Source organism: Cebus imitator, unplaced genomic scaffold, assembly GCF_001604975.1.
Source record: "Cebus imitator isolate Cc_AM_T3 unplaced genomic scaffold, Cebus_imitator-1.0 Scaffold290, whole genome shotgun sequence".
NCBI lineage: Eukaryota > Metazoa > Chordata > Mammalia > Primates > Cebidae > Cebus > Cebus imitator.
In genome coordinates this window covers 1403616-1422205 of record NW_016107605.1, presented here as the reverse complement: position 1 = coordinate 1422205, position 18590 = coordinate 1403616, and the positions used below count along the sequence as shown (strand labels likewise).

The 18590-nt window shown below is 35.0% G+C and overlaps 1 protein-coding gene across 3 annotated transcripts in view; it reads left to right on the top strand.

The window, feature by feature from the left end:
- Positions 1–18590, top strand: part of CTNNA3 (catenin alpha 3) — a 1771160-nt gene that overhangs the window by 1062969 nt on the left and 689601 nt on the right. For all 3 annotated transcript variants that reach the window (XM_017502077.2, XM_017502076.2, XM_017502078.2), the window contains one exon: positions 14329–14421. In XM_017502077.2, coding sequence (XP_017357566.1) covers positions 14329–14421 — 93 coding nt within the window. The remainder of the gene's footprint in view (positions 1–14328; positions 14422–18590) is intronic.

Here is an 18590-nt window from a genome sequence, read left to right as displayed (position 1 = left end):
TTGTTACCCAGGCTGGAGTGCAATGGCACAATCTCGGCTCACCACAACCTCCGCCTCCTGGGTTCAGGCAATTCTCCTGCCTCAGCCTCCTGAGTAGCTGGGATTACAGGTGCACGCCACCATGCCCAGCCAATTTTTTGTATTTTTAGTAGAGACGGTGTTTCACCATGTTGACCAGGATGGTCTCGATCTCTTGACCTTGTGATCCACCTGCCTTGCCCTCCAAAGTGCTGGGATTACAGGCGTGAGCCACCGCGCCCGGCCCTTTCCTGCTTTCTTTTGTGGGCATTTAGTGCTATAAATTACCCTTTACAAATTGCTTTAAATTTATCCCAGAGATTCTGCTATATTGTGTCTTTGTTCTTACTGGTTTCAAAGAACATCTTTATTTCTGCCTTAATTTTGTTACTTACCCAGTAGTCATTCAGGAGCAGATTGTTCAGTTTCCATGTGGTTTTCAGTGAATTTCTTAATACTGAGTTCTAATTTGATTGTACTGTGGTCTGAGAGACTGTTATGATTTCTACTTTAAACTATACTACAAGGATACAGTAACCAAAACAGCATGGTACTGGTACCAAAACAGATATATAGACCAACTGAACAGAACAGAGACCTCAGAAATAACACCGCACATCTGCAATGATCTGATCTTTGACAAACTTGACAAAAACAGGCAATGGGAAAAGGATTTTTTACTTAATAAATGGTGTTGGGAAAATTGGCTATCCATATGCAGAAAGCTAAAATTGGATCCCTTCCTCACACTTTATACAAAAATTAACTCAAGATGGATTAAAGACTTAAATGTAAGACCTAAAACCATAAAAAGCCTAGAAGAAAAGTTAATCAGTACCATTCAGGACATAGACATGGGCAAAGATTTCTTGACCAAAACACCAAAAGCAATGGCAACAAAAGCCAAAATAGACAAATGGGATCTAATTAAACTAAGGAGCTTCTGCACAGCTAAAGAAACTGTCATCAAAGTGAACAGGCAACCTACAGAATGGGATAAAATTTTTGCAATCTATTCATTTGACAAAGGGCTAATATCCAGAACCTACAAGGAACTTAAATTTACAAGAAAAAAACATAAAAACTTAATCAAAAAGTGGGCAAAGGATATGAACAGACACATATGAAAAGAAGACATTTATGCAGTCAACAAACATACGAAAAAAAGCTCATCATCACTGGTCATTAGAGAAATGTAAATCAAAACCGTATTGAGATACCGTCTCATGCCAGTTAGAATGGTGATCATTAAAAAGTCAGGAAACAACAGATGCTAGAGAGGATGTGGAGAAATAGGAACGCTTTTACACTGTTTGTGGGAGTGTAAATTAGTTCAACCATTGTGGAAGACAGTGTGGGGATTCATCAAAGACCTAGAACTAGAAATACCATCTGACCCAGCAGTCTCATTACTGCATAGGTACCCAAAAGATTATAAATTATTATATTGTAAAGACACATGCCCACATATGTTTATTGCAGCACTGTTCACAATAGCAAAGACTTGGAACCAACCCAAATGCCCATCAATGATAAACTGGATTTAAAAAAATGTGGCACATATGCACCATGGAATACTATGCAGCCATAAAAAAGGATGATTTCATGTCCTTTGCAGGGACATGGATGAAGCTGGAAAACATCATTCTCAGCAAACTAACACAAGAACAGAAAACCAGTCACTGCATGTTCTGACTCATAATGGGTGTTGAACAATGAGAACACATGGACACAGGGAGGGGAACATCACATACTGGGGCCTGTTGGGGGTAGGGTGCTAGGAGAGGGATAGCATTAGGAGAAATGCCTAATGTAGATGATGGGTTGATGGGTGCCACAAACCACCATGGCACGTGTATACCTATGTAACCTGTACGTTCTGCACATGTACCCCAAAACTTGTAGTAATAAAAATTCACATACAGGCATAGAAAGATTTTATTCTGTTGAAAATGTGAATCACTGTATTTTCCTCTGGTTATAAGAATGATTTATTTTTATTATAATCTAAATTCTAAATTGTTAAGAATATAGAAAAGGAAAGTTGAAATTACCTTGATTTTCATTGCTCAGAGATCATCACAATTACCATTTTGGGGAGGATCATTTATGCTATCACATTTTCATATGCATACACAAAAGCTTACCATCTTTTCTAATTGAGATTATTAAATGTTCTATTTTACTTGTCATTGGTATGTTACCATGTCAGTACCTAGAGAACAATTTCATCAATCACTTTTTTATAAACTAGAAAACTAGTGGGACATGGTAGCACATGCCTGTAACCCCAGCAATTTGGGAGGCTGAGGTGGGTGGATCACCTGAGGTCAGGAGTTCAAAAGCAGCCTGGCCAACATGGTGAAACCCCGTTTCTAGTAAAAATACAAAAAAATAAGCCAGACGTAGTGGTGCATGCCTGCAATCCCAGCTACTCGGGGCTGAGGCAGGAGAATTGCTTGAACCTGGAGCAGAGGTTGCAGTGAGCTGAGTTGGTGCCATTGCACTCCAGCCTAGGCAACAAGAGTGAAACTCTCTCAAAAAAAAAAAAAAAAAATTAAACGAATTTTACTGTTAATATAGTGAAAAATATACTTGGAAACATTTCAGTCAATAGAGAAACATAGTTAAAAGGGGATACTTCTCTTCATAGAAATAGTAATCCTACCTTCTCTCCCACATATAACTCAAATGAACAGTTGGGAATTATCACCGTAGACATTATACATTGAATTTATAAATAATTATAGGTAAATAATTTTAAATATAATCATATTTTCCATTCTGCAGTATCTCGCTTAAAATTATATACTTGAGACATTTGATAGCAGAACATTTTATTTTTTTACAGAATCATATTACATAATTTATTCTCCAATGTTAAATATTTAGATGCATTTTTTCTTTTACAAATAAAGTGTCCACATGGCTGTGAGTCTATTCACATATGCAAGTATATCTGAATGATAGATTACATTAAGTTGAATTGTGCAGTTCTGCACATTTTAAACTTTTATAGAATGAAGCTAAGTTGCTCTCTGAAAAGTTGACCATTTACCTTCCTGTTGTGTCCCCATATTCTCATCAGTACTGGATAATATAAAACTTTTTACATTTTGCTGATCTGACAAGCAAAAAAAAAATGTGATTTTCTAACTTTAGTTGCATTTCCTGCTTCATAAATCAAGACTGTCTCTCTCTTCATGTATTTATTAGGCATATTTCATATGTATAGTCTCTATTTAAATATTCTGACCATTTTTAGTGACCTCTTTTCCTTATTGATATTTATCATCTATTTGTACCTATGGATAATAATTTTTATTATCAAATATAAAAACATTTTTGCCTTTTGTATTTTAACTTTATTTTCAATATTTTGACATTTAAAAATGTTTATTAAGTAATATGTTCTAATCTTTTTATATACATTGTACTTTTTTTCCTGAAAGTAGATAGCCAGAAATTAGGCCATCACCAATATTTTTCCCATTATCCTGAAAAATGCTAAATTTCTGTGTCTTTAATTACTGGCACATAATACTTTTCTTCATGCTCCTTTTTTATTTTATTTTATTTTATTTTTTGAGAAAGAGTCTTGCTCTGTCACCCAGGCTGGAGTGCAATGACTCATTCTTGGCTCACTCAACCTCTGTCTCCCAGGTTCAAGTGATTCTCCTGCCTCAGCCTCCCAAGTAAGTGGGATTACAGGCATGCACCACCAAGTCTGGCTAGTTTTTGTATTTTTTAGTAGAAATGGGGTTTCACCATGTTGATCAGGCTGGCCTCAAACTCTTGACCTCAGGCATTCCACCACCTCAGCCTCCCAAAGTGCTGGGATTACAGACGTTAGCCTCTGTGCCCAGCCGATTCTCCTTTTTTTAATAAAACTTATTTGCCAGACTTTCATATAGTCTTCCAGATGTACATTAATATTTACCTAAGTTCAATAGAGCTCCATAAATTTAATAGATAAATTTTGTGAGCAATGACATTATATTTTGCAGTACTGAGATTTTCCATCCAGGAATCTGATATTTCTCACTATTCATTTTATTCTTTTTTTACATCATTAAGTAAAATTTAATACATATATACATATATACCAGTATCTATAATTGTGCTTTTTAACAGATATTTGCTGCTATGAAATTTATAATATTTAGTTACTATATTAACAAATTTTTTAATGAAAATTTTTATTTTTATTTTAACTGATATATAGAAAAATATATTATTCATCTTGCATACATTCTGCATAAAGAAGTGTTACTGAATACCCAATAATGGTTTTCAGATAATCTTGCATTTCTTAGGTAGACGATTTTGACACCTGGGAATAAACACAATTATTTTCTAACAATAGTTGCAGCTATTGCTGTTTTGGATTCATTTAGATTTACTAGATCCTTGAGTAAAATATTGATTAAACTCAGTAATATTGGGAATGTTTATCTTAATCTTGACTTTTGAGCATGACATTTGCTGAAAATTTCTGATTTTTTTTTTGTTTTAGATTAAGAATGATTCTTCCTATTCATAAATTGCTAAGGCTTTGAGTTTGTTTTTTAGCGTAGTTTTGGTATAAATATAAAATCTATTTATATCTGGTAAAAAAAGGAATTCCGCTGTTATATCTCTCAATCATAAGTCATTTGTTCATTCCTGGAAGAAACTACATTGTCTTGCTTGATTACTACTCTTTTATTACACAGTTGAATTCAATTGGCTAATATTTCATCTACAAATTCGTGTTTAAATTAATAGCAAAGTTGCCTGATAGCTCTGCTCCTTTGTCTAATTTCTCTCTAATTTTGTTATCGGTTATTTAAGCAGTAAAGCACAATTATTGAAATGGAAAGAGGCCTAGAAGTGAAGTCAGTCTGTTCCTCATCTTATAGAAGGCTGACAAAAGACAGAGAGGCAAATCAAAACTAATATCAGAGACTGGATTGTGTGATTGAGGATTCATAAAATTCGGGAAGCAGCTTGAGATGCAAAATTCAAGAGAATATAATTTCCTAGGTAATAATTTGTCTCCATTTAACACTATTACTGCAGTCATCTCTATGAAGTTCACCTACCTCTAGCTTCTTACAGTATTTGGTGACTTAAAGTTTTAGTCTTTGATCCTTTCACGTGTCCCTTTAAGTAGATTGTGCTTCTTGGGATTCACTTTCACTGGTTTTGACTTCTATGATTTCCCTGACAGTTCCCAGCCCACATAACAGGTGTATAATCAACATTTGTTAGTTGATGAAGTTGTTTCCCTGCACTTTGCTATGTGCTTTTACAGCATAGTTATGTTAGTTTAATGTTCTACAGAACCCAGAATTCATAGTCATTTCTTGTTACCATCAAGGGAAGCAGAACAGCACTGCTTCAGTAGGAGAAATAGAAGGGCTGACTTGTTAGCCAGAGTTCACTCGGATGCCAATATGGGGAGATCACAGAGCTCTTTCTGCAATTATCAGACTCAGCCACATGCCTCTGAGTGGGGCTTTCTTAGAAGCAGAGAATATTACATTCTGAAATAGACAATGAAGCTCCTGGATTTGTTGACGGACGTTACTGTGCCTTTTGCCATCCGCCACACTTGCCAGCATTCGGCATCCAGTTTGAGCCCTTTGAAGAGTTATTTCACTTGATTAAAAATAAATAAATTAAAAGCTGAATTGGGACCAATTCAGTAGTTCCCAATTTGATATCTTAAGTGAAAGTAAAACTTGAAAGAAGCTCTGCCCCACAAGCCTTGTTAAGTATCATGACCAGACTAGAAGAAAAACATGTTACTTTTCTTTGAAGTCCAGTCGTCTGAGCCTTTGTAGAATATTGCAAATGAATTTCAAAGGAAAATTTCATTCTCCTTTATTTCTTGTCCTGAATTTCTGCTGCTGTCTCCTCTCTTCAAACCCATTTTTCCTCCTTTTGTCATCTCATCAAGAAGATAATACATTCTCAAGCATACCGATTCAGGCATTCATGCATTTATTCATTCCCTGAAGAACTGTTGATGGATCGTCTACTGTATGTCAGGTACTAGGCACTGTGGGCTGAATGATAAGCAAATACAGGTGAGGCCTCTGCTTTATAAATCTGGGGAAATGGACAGTAATCAAGTAATTTCCCCAGTGAATATATAATTATAAACTGAGAATCGTGCTCTGAGGGAAAAATCTGACTTAGGTGGGCAGGGGTTTCAGGTATTGTGTGTGGAGGTGGAGTACAGTGTTGGTGAGAAACTTTCCAATGAATTAGTTTTGAGCAGAGATCTTACGGATAGCAGTTAAGCAAGTGTAAGTGGTGTGAAGATGGCTGTGAAAAGGGAGGAGGATGGCATTCCAGCCTACAGAGAACAGTACGGGAAGATGTTTTCTGCAGAAGGAAGCATTGATACATAAAAGTACATGGATACAGCTGAAGCAAAGAAAGAACAAGAACTGTGTATGATGACTCTTGGGGCAGCCTAAAAGACTAAGGGATGGAGGTATGATGTAGAGATGGGAAGATGATGATGGGGAAACCAGATTTGCATCTGAAAACATCTGTTCTTGCAATTTGGTGAACATATCGTAGAGAAAGAACATTTGCTGACAACAAAAGCTAAAATTGGAAACAAGAATAAAAATAAGAATAAAAAAGCGGATCAAAACTTAAGTAGGGTAGAGGGCAGCAAAAGCATAGGTTGGTGCAAAAGTTATTGCTTTTTCTGCTGGTAAAAGTAATTGCAAATTCTTAATTAGTTTTGCACCACCTTATACGTGTTTTGGGACGTTACTGAGAGGTAAAATGTTTTAAAATGAATAGATGTGAGAACGAGAGAGTGGGTATTATCCTGTAGCTCTCTGCCATGAGAGAGCTACAGGTTGCCCGGATAATACCCATAAAACTCAAGGGGCTACTTTACCCATACACAGTCATCTGTCCATGCCAGGCTAATTTAACCATCATCATTTCACTTGAACACTCTATGAATGACTAGCATGGTTCTCTGTGTGGCTGAATTGGATATTTTCAAGAATAACTTACTGAACTCTCAGCATCAATACCATCTTCGTGAAACCTTTTCTTATCCTGTGCTTTATGACCTCACAATACTCTGGGTAGCCTTTCCTATCTCTGGCCATTTTTTCTAAGACTCACTGAAGGAGTAACCTTATGTTTCTGCCTAATAAATGTTAATATCTTAGATACCGTCTAATAACATTTTCTCCTCACATAATCCTAATTACCATTAATAATTAAGATTAATTAATCTCTCTACTGTAGACCCCCTCTTAATTATAGATCTAACTGTATATAAGTTATGTCTTCTTATGTATCTCAGTGGTGACTCAAAGTGTCTAGCCCAGCTCTTGCTATCTCCCACTAGCCTAAAGAACTTCTAGTGTTCCATCTATCAGTGATTTGGCTAGTGACTTTGTAAGTTTTGGTACTTACTGTGTCCCAGGGGCATAGATACCATTTTTTCCTTCTTCATGCTCCTTCACAAGCTTTTCTGAACTGACATTCATTTCCAAATTCTGAAAGAAACCCAAGTCTCCTTTCCCAATACCAAGTTAATAATAAAGAACGCATTTCAGCTAGATTATTTCCACACTCATATTCAAAGTTTTTCTCTGTTTATTTTTGCTACATATTTGTCAAATCTTGATGTTTCCAATGAATATACACAGTCAAACTGAAATCCACTCAGGGCAATTAAGTTTAATAACCTAAGAAGTTTATTTTCTCTGGTGTTTCCCCCCATAACCTAAAGTAATAATTCTTACCTCTATATTCATATGGTAGAGAATTAGGAACATTTTTATTAGGAAGGAGTGGAAGAAAGGACACAGCTTCCAATGAACAAATTAGGTTGTACACAGGACATTAAAAAATACAACTTACCAAATGTGTCAATTTCAGACACAATAGACAATAATTTATGATGATTTAGTTCCAGATAGTGATACATTATTTTTATTTGCACAGACAAAAAACTATTTTCAGGGTATTTCACTTGATGGGAAGATATTTTCAAAAAGAAATATATCTTCGTCTTTACCCTCAAGCAGCTCACCGTCTGATAGATACATAAGTGAGCTTAGGGTGAATGAGAATTTGCTATAACATTTGAGTGCAGGAAGATGAAAATATGGATCGTGGGCATCTGAAAAGAGTTTGTGGAAGAGGCAATATTTGATCCAGACTTTGAAGTATAGGTATGATTTTGAAAGAGTATGTGAGGGGTGGTTTTCAAACAGAATGAACGGCTTGCTGAAATATAAACTCAAAAATGATAAATTATTCAAGGATTAGATATTCTCTTGTACCTGATATGTAACATTTTCTGGTAGACATTGAAGAATTAGATCGTCAAAGAAGACACTTATCTATATGTGCAGGAACTCAAATGACTGTCTCATTCCTTGCATTTATCCCTGATACTAGGACATTCAGGTTGACTAAAGGCAGAGCCTGGCATTTAATGAGAAGTTGCCTTTTACAGAAATAATTTTGTTTCTACATTACCGGCTTTCAGCTTGCTGAAAGTAACTGTCTGAGATTAGTACATTCTTGGGGTCTAGGTTTCGAGCCCAGTACTTACTAAGAATTGTGGTTCTCTTGTTGAATGCAAAAGAAAATGAATTTGGCTTACTTAAAAAGAAAATATAGACTTTATTGAAAGACATAAGGTAATGTTCATAAATCAAAATGAAAGAAGAAAGCGAAGATTCAACAGAACAAAGAGTGATCCAGGGCTGTAGGTGGCAGTAGTGCCCAAGCTAGACCTAGGGGAGGACCAGGACCCTTGATTGACAGTGGTACCAAGACTTTACACCACTAGGTTAGAGAAAGAGCTGTTCTCCAAGGGAAATCAGTGTTATTACCAAAAGGAGGAATGGACCTTGGATGAAAGGCCAGAAATATCCCCTACATTTGATTTTCTTATTTTGATTTTTAACCTTTTCTCTATTTCTCAAGTAAAAGTTTAAGGCGTTATTTCTTGCCTCTAATTTGTAAAGCTTTCTATTTAACTTCCTAGGCTATCCCTTAAATATTCAGATCATTCTTTTTTAGAATTTCACCTCATTACATTTATCTTCAGGCAAGAGTGTCTATTCAAACAAAAATTAACTAAAATCTTAGTATGTATCTGTATGTTGTCGTGTGTGTGTTGCATATGTGTGTGTTGGGGACGGGGGAGGTGGTGTATCAGAATCACCTGATAGAACTTTAAAAAAATCTAATTACACATCCCTTACACCTCTGACTTCCATGCATATACACACTTAATATATCAGAATGTCTTGACAGGAGGGAATTGGACTTTTGTTTTTAATAGCTATTTACTGGTGATTCCATTATTCTTAGCATCTCTCTTATCCCACAAATTGAGGACTATTAATTTTGACTTTCTGTAGGCCCAGATTTATTTCCATTATTGAAGATATTTGCCACTCTGGATTCTAGAACAACATGGAGAAAGTTGTTGAGAGAAATAGTTAATCTCGTTATAAAGAAGAATTTCATAACTTGCGTAACTTTGGGCTATCCTGCAATGGGAATAGACTGCCCTGCAAGACAGGAAAGTCTCTGTCTCTGGAATTGTTTACACAAGAGTTGCACGACCAACTGCCAGATGGGAAACTGCATGAAAATGCGACAGTGACCTTTCTCCCCTCTTGAGAGCTAGGACACGTGGTGACATGATATTACAATTAACTATGTGAACGATATATAAACAATGAATGTGTGACAATGAAAATCTCAGCAAACATCAAGGTTTGCTTTGTGTTCTAGAGAGATTATATTACAGGTAAATACCTGTGTAGGAACTTCTTAGTGACAGACTGAATGATGTTTGATGAGCAGCTGTCCAAATAGTGTACTCACTCCTAACAATGATTCCATTTCATTTGTCTAAGATGACTGAGAACACTACCAGTGCTTCTGAGATTTCAGATAAAATTTAATACTGGAATGTTAAAACATACATTGCTCTGATATTCAATATCTTTAAAATACAATATCTTTACCAGATTAGAACAAAATAATGATGAAAAGCAGACTTAACCTATAATATGGTCGATTTTTTTTAAGGGTCATTGGGAAAATTCCCCATCTCAAAATATCTGTTTTATTGCTGTCCCTGGCTCCACCCTGATGAGTCATTCTTTTGTGTCAAGCATGGTCATCCTCCTGACCTTGACACAAAGTGAGGGAGAGAACTAGGCTAGGTGTCAGGGTTCTACAAGGCCAGGCTCCACTGCAGGGAATTTCTCACCTGAAACCATAAGTTAAGAAGTGAAAGATACTATGTTCTCTGCTGAGTGAAAGAAAAGACTCAAAGTCTAGCAAATGAAAAGCATGACAGAAACATACTAATTAGTATACAGAACTTGAAGTAGGGGCCAGTGCAGTGGCTCATGCCTGTAATCCTAGCACTTTGGGAGGCCGAGGCAGGTGGATCACTTGAGCTCAGGAGTTCGAGACCAGCCTAGCCAACATGGCAAAACCCAGTCTCTACAAAAAATACAAAAATCAGCCAGGTGTGGTGGTGTGCACCTGTAGTCCCAGCTGCCTGAGGGACTGTGGTGGAAGGATTGTTTGAGCCCAGGAGGTGGAGGTTGCAGTGAGCCGAGATCACACCACTGCACTCCAACCTGGGTGACAGAGTAAGACTCTGTCTCTAAATCAATCAATCAATCAATCCAACTTGACACAGGAGCCAGAAAGTAGGGAACAGACATCAACAGGATTGCTCAGGTGAGGAATTGTCTGGCCAGGCGTTTTCATCTTCAATGGTTTTTATAGACCAAATAGGGCAGTAGGGTCTGCCATGTTTAAAGGGCCTAGAATGTACCATAGATTTTAGAGGTCAGAGGAATGGCAAGAAGGGAAGAGCTGCAAGAGAGAAATGCTAGTGGAAAACTTCACTCTCCTCTCATAACAAGGCACATATCCCTGTGTGAAGACTTCTTGTTTGTTTTGAAGTTATCACAATATTAGTAATTATTTTAAGGATGTAATTTAATCTTTTGTAAAAATGAAAGAACATTTTGTCCCAGGTTTTTCTTTTCAATAAATTTGTGAATTTAACTACCATTTGTCCCATTTATTCAGGATTATTTAGATTCTGCTTTTTGTAGACTTGGTTAAGGCTGTAGCATAGTATCAGTACAAAATCTGGTCAGTCATTTCAATGCAAGAATGCTTGCCAAGACTTTGTTTCAGTGTAGCTTAAAGGGCTCACACATATTTTTAGTTAATAGTCCCCCTGTCATTGATTGGCTTGTGTTTCATCCCCCTGCTTAATTTTGTTTTCTTATTTATACGATACAGGATTTGAGAGTGGGGTTAGAGGTCAGAAAGTGGTGACCTGTGAACTAAAGTAAGCCAGCAGACTGTTAGTTTGACTAAGATACTGAGTTTTTCCTTGCATGTGTGTTGTTTTAATGAATGCCTTTCAGTAGGACATACACAATCATTTTGCTTAGGGACCCACCACCCCACCCCACCACTGAGTTCAATCTAGACTCAATGTCTGTATCCCCTGCATGGCTCTGCATTTGAATTTGTGGCTCTTGGGTCAGGCATATTATTCAATTTCTTTAGGCTCCTAAGGCTTTAATTCTCCAAAATATCTGAGAGAATTAAATTTATTTTTTCCATTTTTTTTCCCCATTAGTTGAGAAACAGATTGGATGGAAGGGAATTCATACATGGTGAGGTCCACCAGGTATCAGACCCCCCCCTCCCCACACATTGTCATTTAATCCTCAAAGCATCTCAGTGAGGTGGTCATTATCATACACATTTTAAAGGTGACAAAACAAGGTCAAATAATCTAATATCTTGCTCACGATCAGAAGTTTATTAATTGTGGGAATTGGGTTCAAATCCAGATCTGTTTGTCTTCAAAAACCTCGAGATATACTCATTTCCCTTAGTGAGCAAAAACATTCTACAGAGATTTTGTGAATAGTAATAAAGCTTTGCCCAGACACATAAAGGATATAAAATGTCCAAGTATCTCAAACTATATATACAAAATATCTTATTTGCAGACTATATTCTTTGACCAGTAGGGAATTATATTTCTACTGTTCTTGGGAGCATACTTGACAGAAGAGCCACACAGAATTTAGGAAGAATCATCATTAGAGGACATTTGACTTTCATTCACACATCGATGTGACTTTAGAAAATATATCACAAAATCATTCAAATTTGAAATGTAAAGATATTTTACTTCTAACACTTTACTGTTTTGCCAAAGATACTATCTTATAAATTCAACCTTGTTTGTACAAAATAGCACTAAAACTCCACATGCTTTGAAATAGTGCTCTACTACCTAGAAACTTTGACGGATCAGTTCTAGTAAGAAGTTCAGATATGTATAGGCATAGAATAAATGAAGACAAAAAGAGTGTTAGTATGATGAATGAGCAGAAAACTTTGAGTAGAAAACACAAAGTTCAGTTGTGTTTTCATTACAGAGTTGCATAACATTAATTCTGCTAATATAGACACACATTGTATTTAACATAATATCCATACCATGTGAGTTACTTAATCGGCTTTTAATAAGCCTGGTGGCTAGTAAATATCCAGAAGAAGAATGTATATTTTCAAAAGGAAAAAGAAGAAAATGAGGATACATTAAAAATAAGTAAAATAAAAGAGTATCTATATAGGGGCAGTTTTCTGTAATTTCTAAGCTTTGGGTTAACCAGCATTCTAATTTGACCACATTGAGCCAAGGAGTTTTAGTTTCAGTTTTTTTTTTTTTTTTTTTTTTTTTTTTTTTTTTTTTTTTTTTTTTTTTTTTTTTTTTTTTTTTTTTTTTTTTTTTTTTTTTTTTACTTTAAACAAGCAGTGCTCAAATTTACAGGCAATATTTTTTGCAAATGCAGTGTGAATTAATATACATATTAAAGCAATTAGATTGTCAAGTTTCACTTTTAGTGACTGGGGTTTGGGGAGTAGAAAGGGGCACAGAAACTGTTGCCCTTTTCAAATAACTCACAAATGTGCTAATTATGTGTCAGATATGAAAGTTAAGGCATTGTGACCTTCAAGCCAATAAAAGACCTTTTCAAGTAAGTCATCCCCATGTACATTAATAAAGCGAACAATGCCCTTCAACAGTTAAATAATATATGCCTGTTATTTCATTACATGTGAATGAAAACCAAGGAGTTATTTCACTATTGGCATGTTAAAAGTAATGTTATATAAAAAGCAAAGACTATAAATCAGTTTAAATAACATTTTGTGGTACTCTTAAAATAGTGATTCAAAGTCATATGTTGTTTATTTCCACTGCATGTGGCTAATGTGTGGTTTCTCCACAACTGGATGTATTTTAGATCTTAGCAGGAAAAACTGCAATGTGTTAAAGTATAAAACAACTGACAGAGATATTTTTAAAGTTAGAAAAATTACTGTTAGATAAAGTATCTCCTTGCAGTGATAAAGACAGTGATACATTTTGCAGATCAGAGAAAACATTGCTTCTGTCCATAAACCTTACTGTGCTAGTAAGAAGAATGTTGAACAAGAGTGAGGTTCAGAGGAAGAGAAAATCATCTCACACTCTTTATCATGGCTCTTTCATGGTCTAAAGAAAATATCTGTAAATCTTGGAGCTAGGTCATGGACACAATGGTAATTAAAAGAGCACTTATTTTGTTGGAAGAAAATGTAAATTTCAAAAGCAATAATATAAATTTGGGTGTCAATAATGCTTGAATCAAATGCACTGCTGGAATGTCAAACGGTACCCCTGAAGTTATAGTAGAAAGAAAAGAACAGGAAAAAGAAGTTAATTATCTTGTATTTGTTCAGCTTTGTAGTGTATTTGATGCAAACAAAACATGTATGAAGATACAGTCATACTTAATGCAACTTAAATATGAGTAATAGACTTCTGGGAAATAATAAACCAATTACAAATTTAAAATAAATCACAATCCTATGAGATTCCAAAAATCTTTTAGCATTCAATCCATAAACTTTTTTTCCCAGTCTCATACTTCTTATGGGTTAGATGTTGATACCAAGAGACTGTATAGGGTTTACTGATTCACTCGCTAGTCTCTCCTTTTCATAGTAAACAATTATCTGAGTCCTTTTATTGTTATTTGCTTTACTAGATTCTCTGAATTCTTTCAGAAAATAGATACCAGTGATGTTTTCAAGAATGTTACTTGTCACTGAGTTTCTCAATGAATGTATACATGTTCTTGTTCAGTAAAAATGTTTCTGCATTTCTTTGAGAATATAAAATAATTTCCATTATTTTGGATTATATTTAAGGTGGCAAATCTTGCTTGTTCCATGTCGACAAATGAAGATGGAATTAAAATTGTCAAAATTGCAGCCAGTCATTTGGAAACCTTATGTCCACAGGTATGATAACTAAGTTACTGTCTTTTGTTTGTAAAATTATATGTAATTCCTAATGCTTTTATGCATATGAAAATATACTTTTTTTTTTTTTTTATGAGACCAAGCCTCACTTTGTCACCCAGGCCGGAGTGTAGTGGCATGATCTTGGCTCACTGCAACCTCCACCTCCCAAGTAGCTGGGATTACAGGCATGCACCACCATGCCCAGATAATTTTTGTATTTTTAGTGAAGACAGGGTTTCAGGATTTCACCATGTTGGCCAGGCTGGTCTCAAACCCCTGACCTCAAGTGATCCTCCCGTCTCAGCCTCCCAAAGTGCTGGGATTACAGGCGTGAGCCACTGTGCCCAGCCAAAATGTTTATTTGGAGCATGGAGGACTGAATTATCCTAAGGTGATTCTTTAAAAGGGAGTAGAGAAAAAGACTGACATTCCTTAAGTGGCCATATTGGAATCTCCTGAGGCAATGGTGCTTTGTCCAAATGATTTGATTTGTTTTTAGTGATTATTTTGATATTTCGAATGGTTTGAAAGGATTGACTCTTTTTCTTTTATCAAAGAAGGTATGGGTTTAAAAATAAGAAGTATTTTCTTGTCAGCAATTCAGGTGTTTCTTAAAATCTGAAGAGCAACATACTTTTAGGGAATTATTTCTACATGACAAATTGTTTTGAAGCCATGAATCAAGATACACATATGGCAATCTTAAACACTCTTGTCTGAGAAGAAGCAGGATATAATATGTACACTTTCTAATAAAGACCACAAATATTATAAGGATGAGAAATATAACAAAAATTAGGAACTTTAAGTCTCTGGACACCTGCTGAGATTCTCATTCTACAAAAAGTAAAGCATACGTTAAAGTCTTGATTTGCCTTGCTGACAATTTCATCTCTAAGAATATTGAGGAAACTGTGAGGGAAACTGCTTCTTTGGACTTAATGTTGATTAACAAGTAAGAGCAGGCTGGAAAAGTGGGATCTATAGGACGTGCAGCTGAGATCCCCCAACTGATGTCAATTTTCTATGAAACTGCAGAGGGAACAGATCTGCTACGAGGTCTCTAAAGTTGTTGAATGAAATGTACTCCCATCAACACTCTATATGTGTTCTCATCTCTGCACATTGTGAATATTGCTCAAGGTTATCACTTTTTAAAATGCCTTTTTAATCTGAAGAGTATTAAGTATCTCTCATTGGTTTTAGTGTGTAATTTTCTGATTCCTAGTGAGAACATTCTTTTTGCAAAAATTTATTGACTATTTGGCTTTCTAATTCTGTGACTTGTTTACATCCTTTTCCAATTTTCCAATTTTAGTTTGGTTGTCTTTTTTTGTAGTTGATTTGTTACATTGGTTAAAAATATCTCTGTTGCGCAGGTTTTTAAAAATAATTTTTCAATAATTTTTTAGTCACAAGATTTTAAGAACTTTTATGTAAACATATGATTCACCTTTTAATTATTTTAAGAAATATTTATGAAGTACTTACTGAGTGCCCTGGTTTGTGGTTTTGTGCCTTGTTAAGAGATTCTGCCAACAGATTTGTCACATATTTCCCTTATTATGTTGTTAAAAGATTAAAGTATCATTATTTAAATACAGATATTTATTCCTTCTGAAATATATTTTTATATCTAACATGAGGTAGAGATCATTTCATTTAATAATGTTGACAGTTGGGCCACCATCATATGTTAAATAGTTGACCCTTTCTCATTTACCATGAAATCCTACCACCGTTTCACACACCACCCACACAGATATATAAGTATTTCCATTGTCTCACATATATTTGTATACACATATTCACAAATATTTATAAACTTAAACACATGCACACATGTACAACATGATATAATACATTAAATATATAATAATATATAGCAATATATAATTATTTTTACCTTGCTCCACATGTAAAGATAGGATGATAGACAAGTGAAACATTTCAAAGTACACAAGTTTCTGGACTTTCTATTCTGTTCATTGGTCTATTTCTCTATCCCTGCAACAGTATCATAATGTCTTAAATATGGTTTTACACTAAGTCCTGGTATCTTTTAGGCAAAATAGCTCATCTGTTTTTTTTTTTCTTTAAATTATAGCTGTCACTTTTTATTTTCATAGAACTTTTGAGATTAACTTATCAAGTATCATGAAAAAACATTAGAATTTAGATTTGAAATATTACAATTATAGATTATTTTAAAGAATGACTCCTTTAAGATATTGAATCTTTCCATTAATAAACATGTTCTATCTACAGTAATACTTCTTGTCCAGTTTCACTTTCAATGGTTTCAGTTACCCTCATTCAACTGTAGACTAAAAATATTAAATGAAAAATTCCAGAAAAAATGTTTTAAATTGCATGTCAAACCTCATATTGAGATCAAAGCTTCATCTCTTTCCATCCCACCCAGCATGTGAATCATCCCTTTGTCCAGCATATTTGTGCTGTAAATGCCACCTTCCTGTTATTCACTTACCAGCCATCACGGTTATCTGATCAACTGTTGCAATATTCATGTTCAAGTAACTTGTATTTTACTTAATAGTGGTTCTATAGCACAAGAGTAGTGACTCTGGCAATTCAGATATGCCAAAGAAAAGCCATACACTTCTCCTGTAAGTGAAAAGGTAAAAGTGCTCACCTAAATTAATGGAAAAAAAAAACATATACTGTGGTTGCTAAAATCCGTGGTAAGAATGGATACTCTATTTGTGAAATTGTAAAGAAGGAAAAAGAAATTCATGCAAGTTTTGCGGTCACACCTCAAATTGCAAAAGTTATGGGCACGGCGTGTGATAAGATGGAAAAAGCATTAAATTTGTGGGTAGAAGACATGAACAGAAAGTGTATTCTTATTGATGGCAACTGGGTTTGGTACCATTTAAGGTTTCAGTCATCCCTTGACTGGTCTTGAGATGTATGCTCTGCAGAGAATGGAGGACTACTATATCTCTATAATCAGATCTTTTAAAAAATGTGTCCTTCAGAGACTCTTTAGTTTTTTTTTTTATTTTATTTCAGTAAACCTCATGGTTTTGAGTATCTTCTACAAGCTGTTGATTTCCACATTTTTCTCTCCAGCCCAAATGTCCCTCCTAAAAACCAGACTCATGTATGCCTAATGTTTCCTTTAGCATCTCTACTTTGATACCTAGAAAACATCTAAAACTTAAAATAGCCTAAATGAAACTTCTAATTTCTCTGCCTTTATCTTCTTCCATTTCTCCTTCAGTTCCTAGTTTAGTTAATGACATACCCATTCACCTAGTTGCTCTAGCGAAAAACCTGGGAAGTTTGGTTTCTTTTCTTTTCTTTCCTTTTCTTTTCTTTTCTTTTCTTTTCTTTTCTTTTCTTTTCTTTTCCTTTCTTTTCTTTTCTTTTCTTTTCTTTTCTTTTCTTTTCTTCTTTCTTTCTTTCTTTCTTTCTTTCACATTTACTATGTGGTAGGCACTGTGAGTGCATCTGGAGAGAAAATAGTAAAGAAAACAAATAATAAACAAAAAATGCCTGCTTTTGTGAAGTTGATGTTCTAATGATATCTAATAGTTGTTTTTCCTGCCTAATCCATTAACAAGTCCTATCATTTCACACAAAAAAATCTATCTTAAATCTGTATACTTCTCTCCATCTTGTTTGTCAACATCTTAGCCTATGACACCATCATCTCTATCTTGCACTACAGAAATGCAGACTATTTTTTAGCTTAATCAGACCTGTATGCTTTTCCTACTGCCTAACTTCCAACCTTACCCCATAGTATTATATTTTCACTCAGTAGATCTCTGTATAGTTCCTTTTCTATTCCTAGAACACAATAATCCACTTCCCACCTGGGGAGTTTGTGCTTTGTAATTCTCCAGTGTTCTTTTCCCACATGGTCATATAGACAGTTTCTTTTATGTACAGTTTACAAGGATTCAGCTTATATATCATCTTCTCAGAGATCAATCTCCCTTCTCCCTAAATCACTCCTCTAGCTATGACTTATTATGTTACTATATTTCTTTATTTTAGAGTCTGTATCACAACCTGAAGTTATATTTTATATTTTTTACCCTTATTATTTATATTACACACTCACACAGAAAGTTCATGAAGTCAATTATTTGATCTCCTTTATTCACTATGAATATCCCTTGTACCTAGCAGAA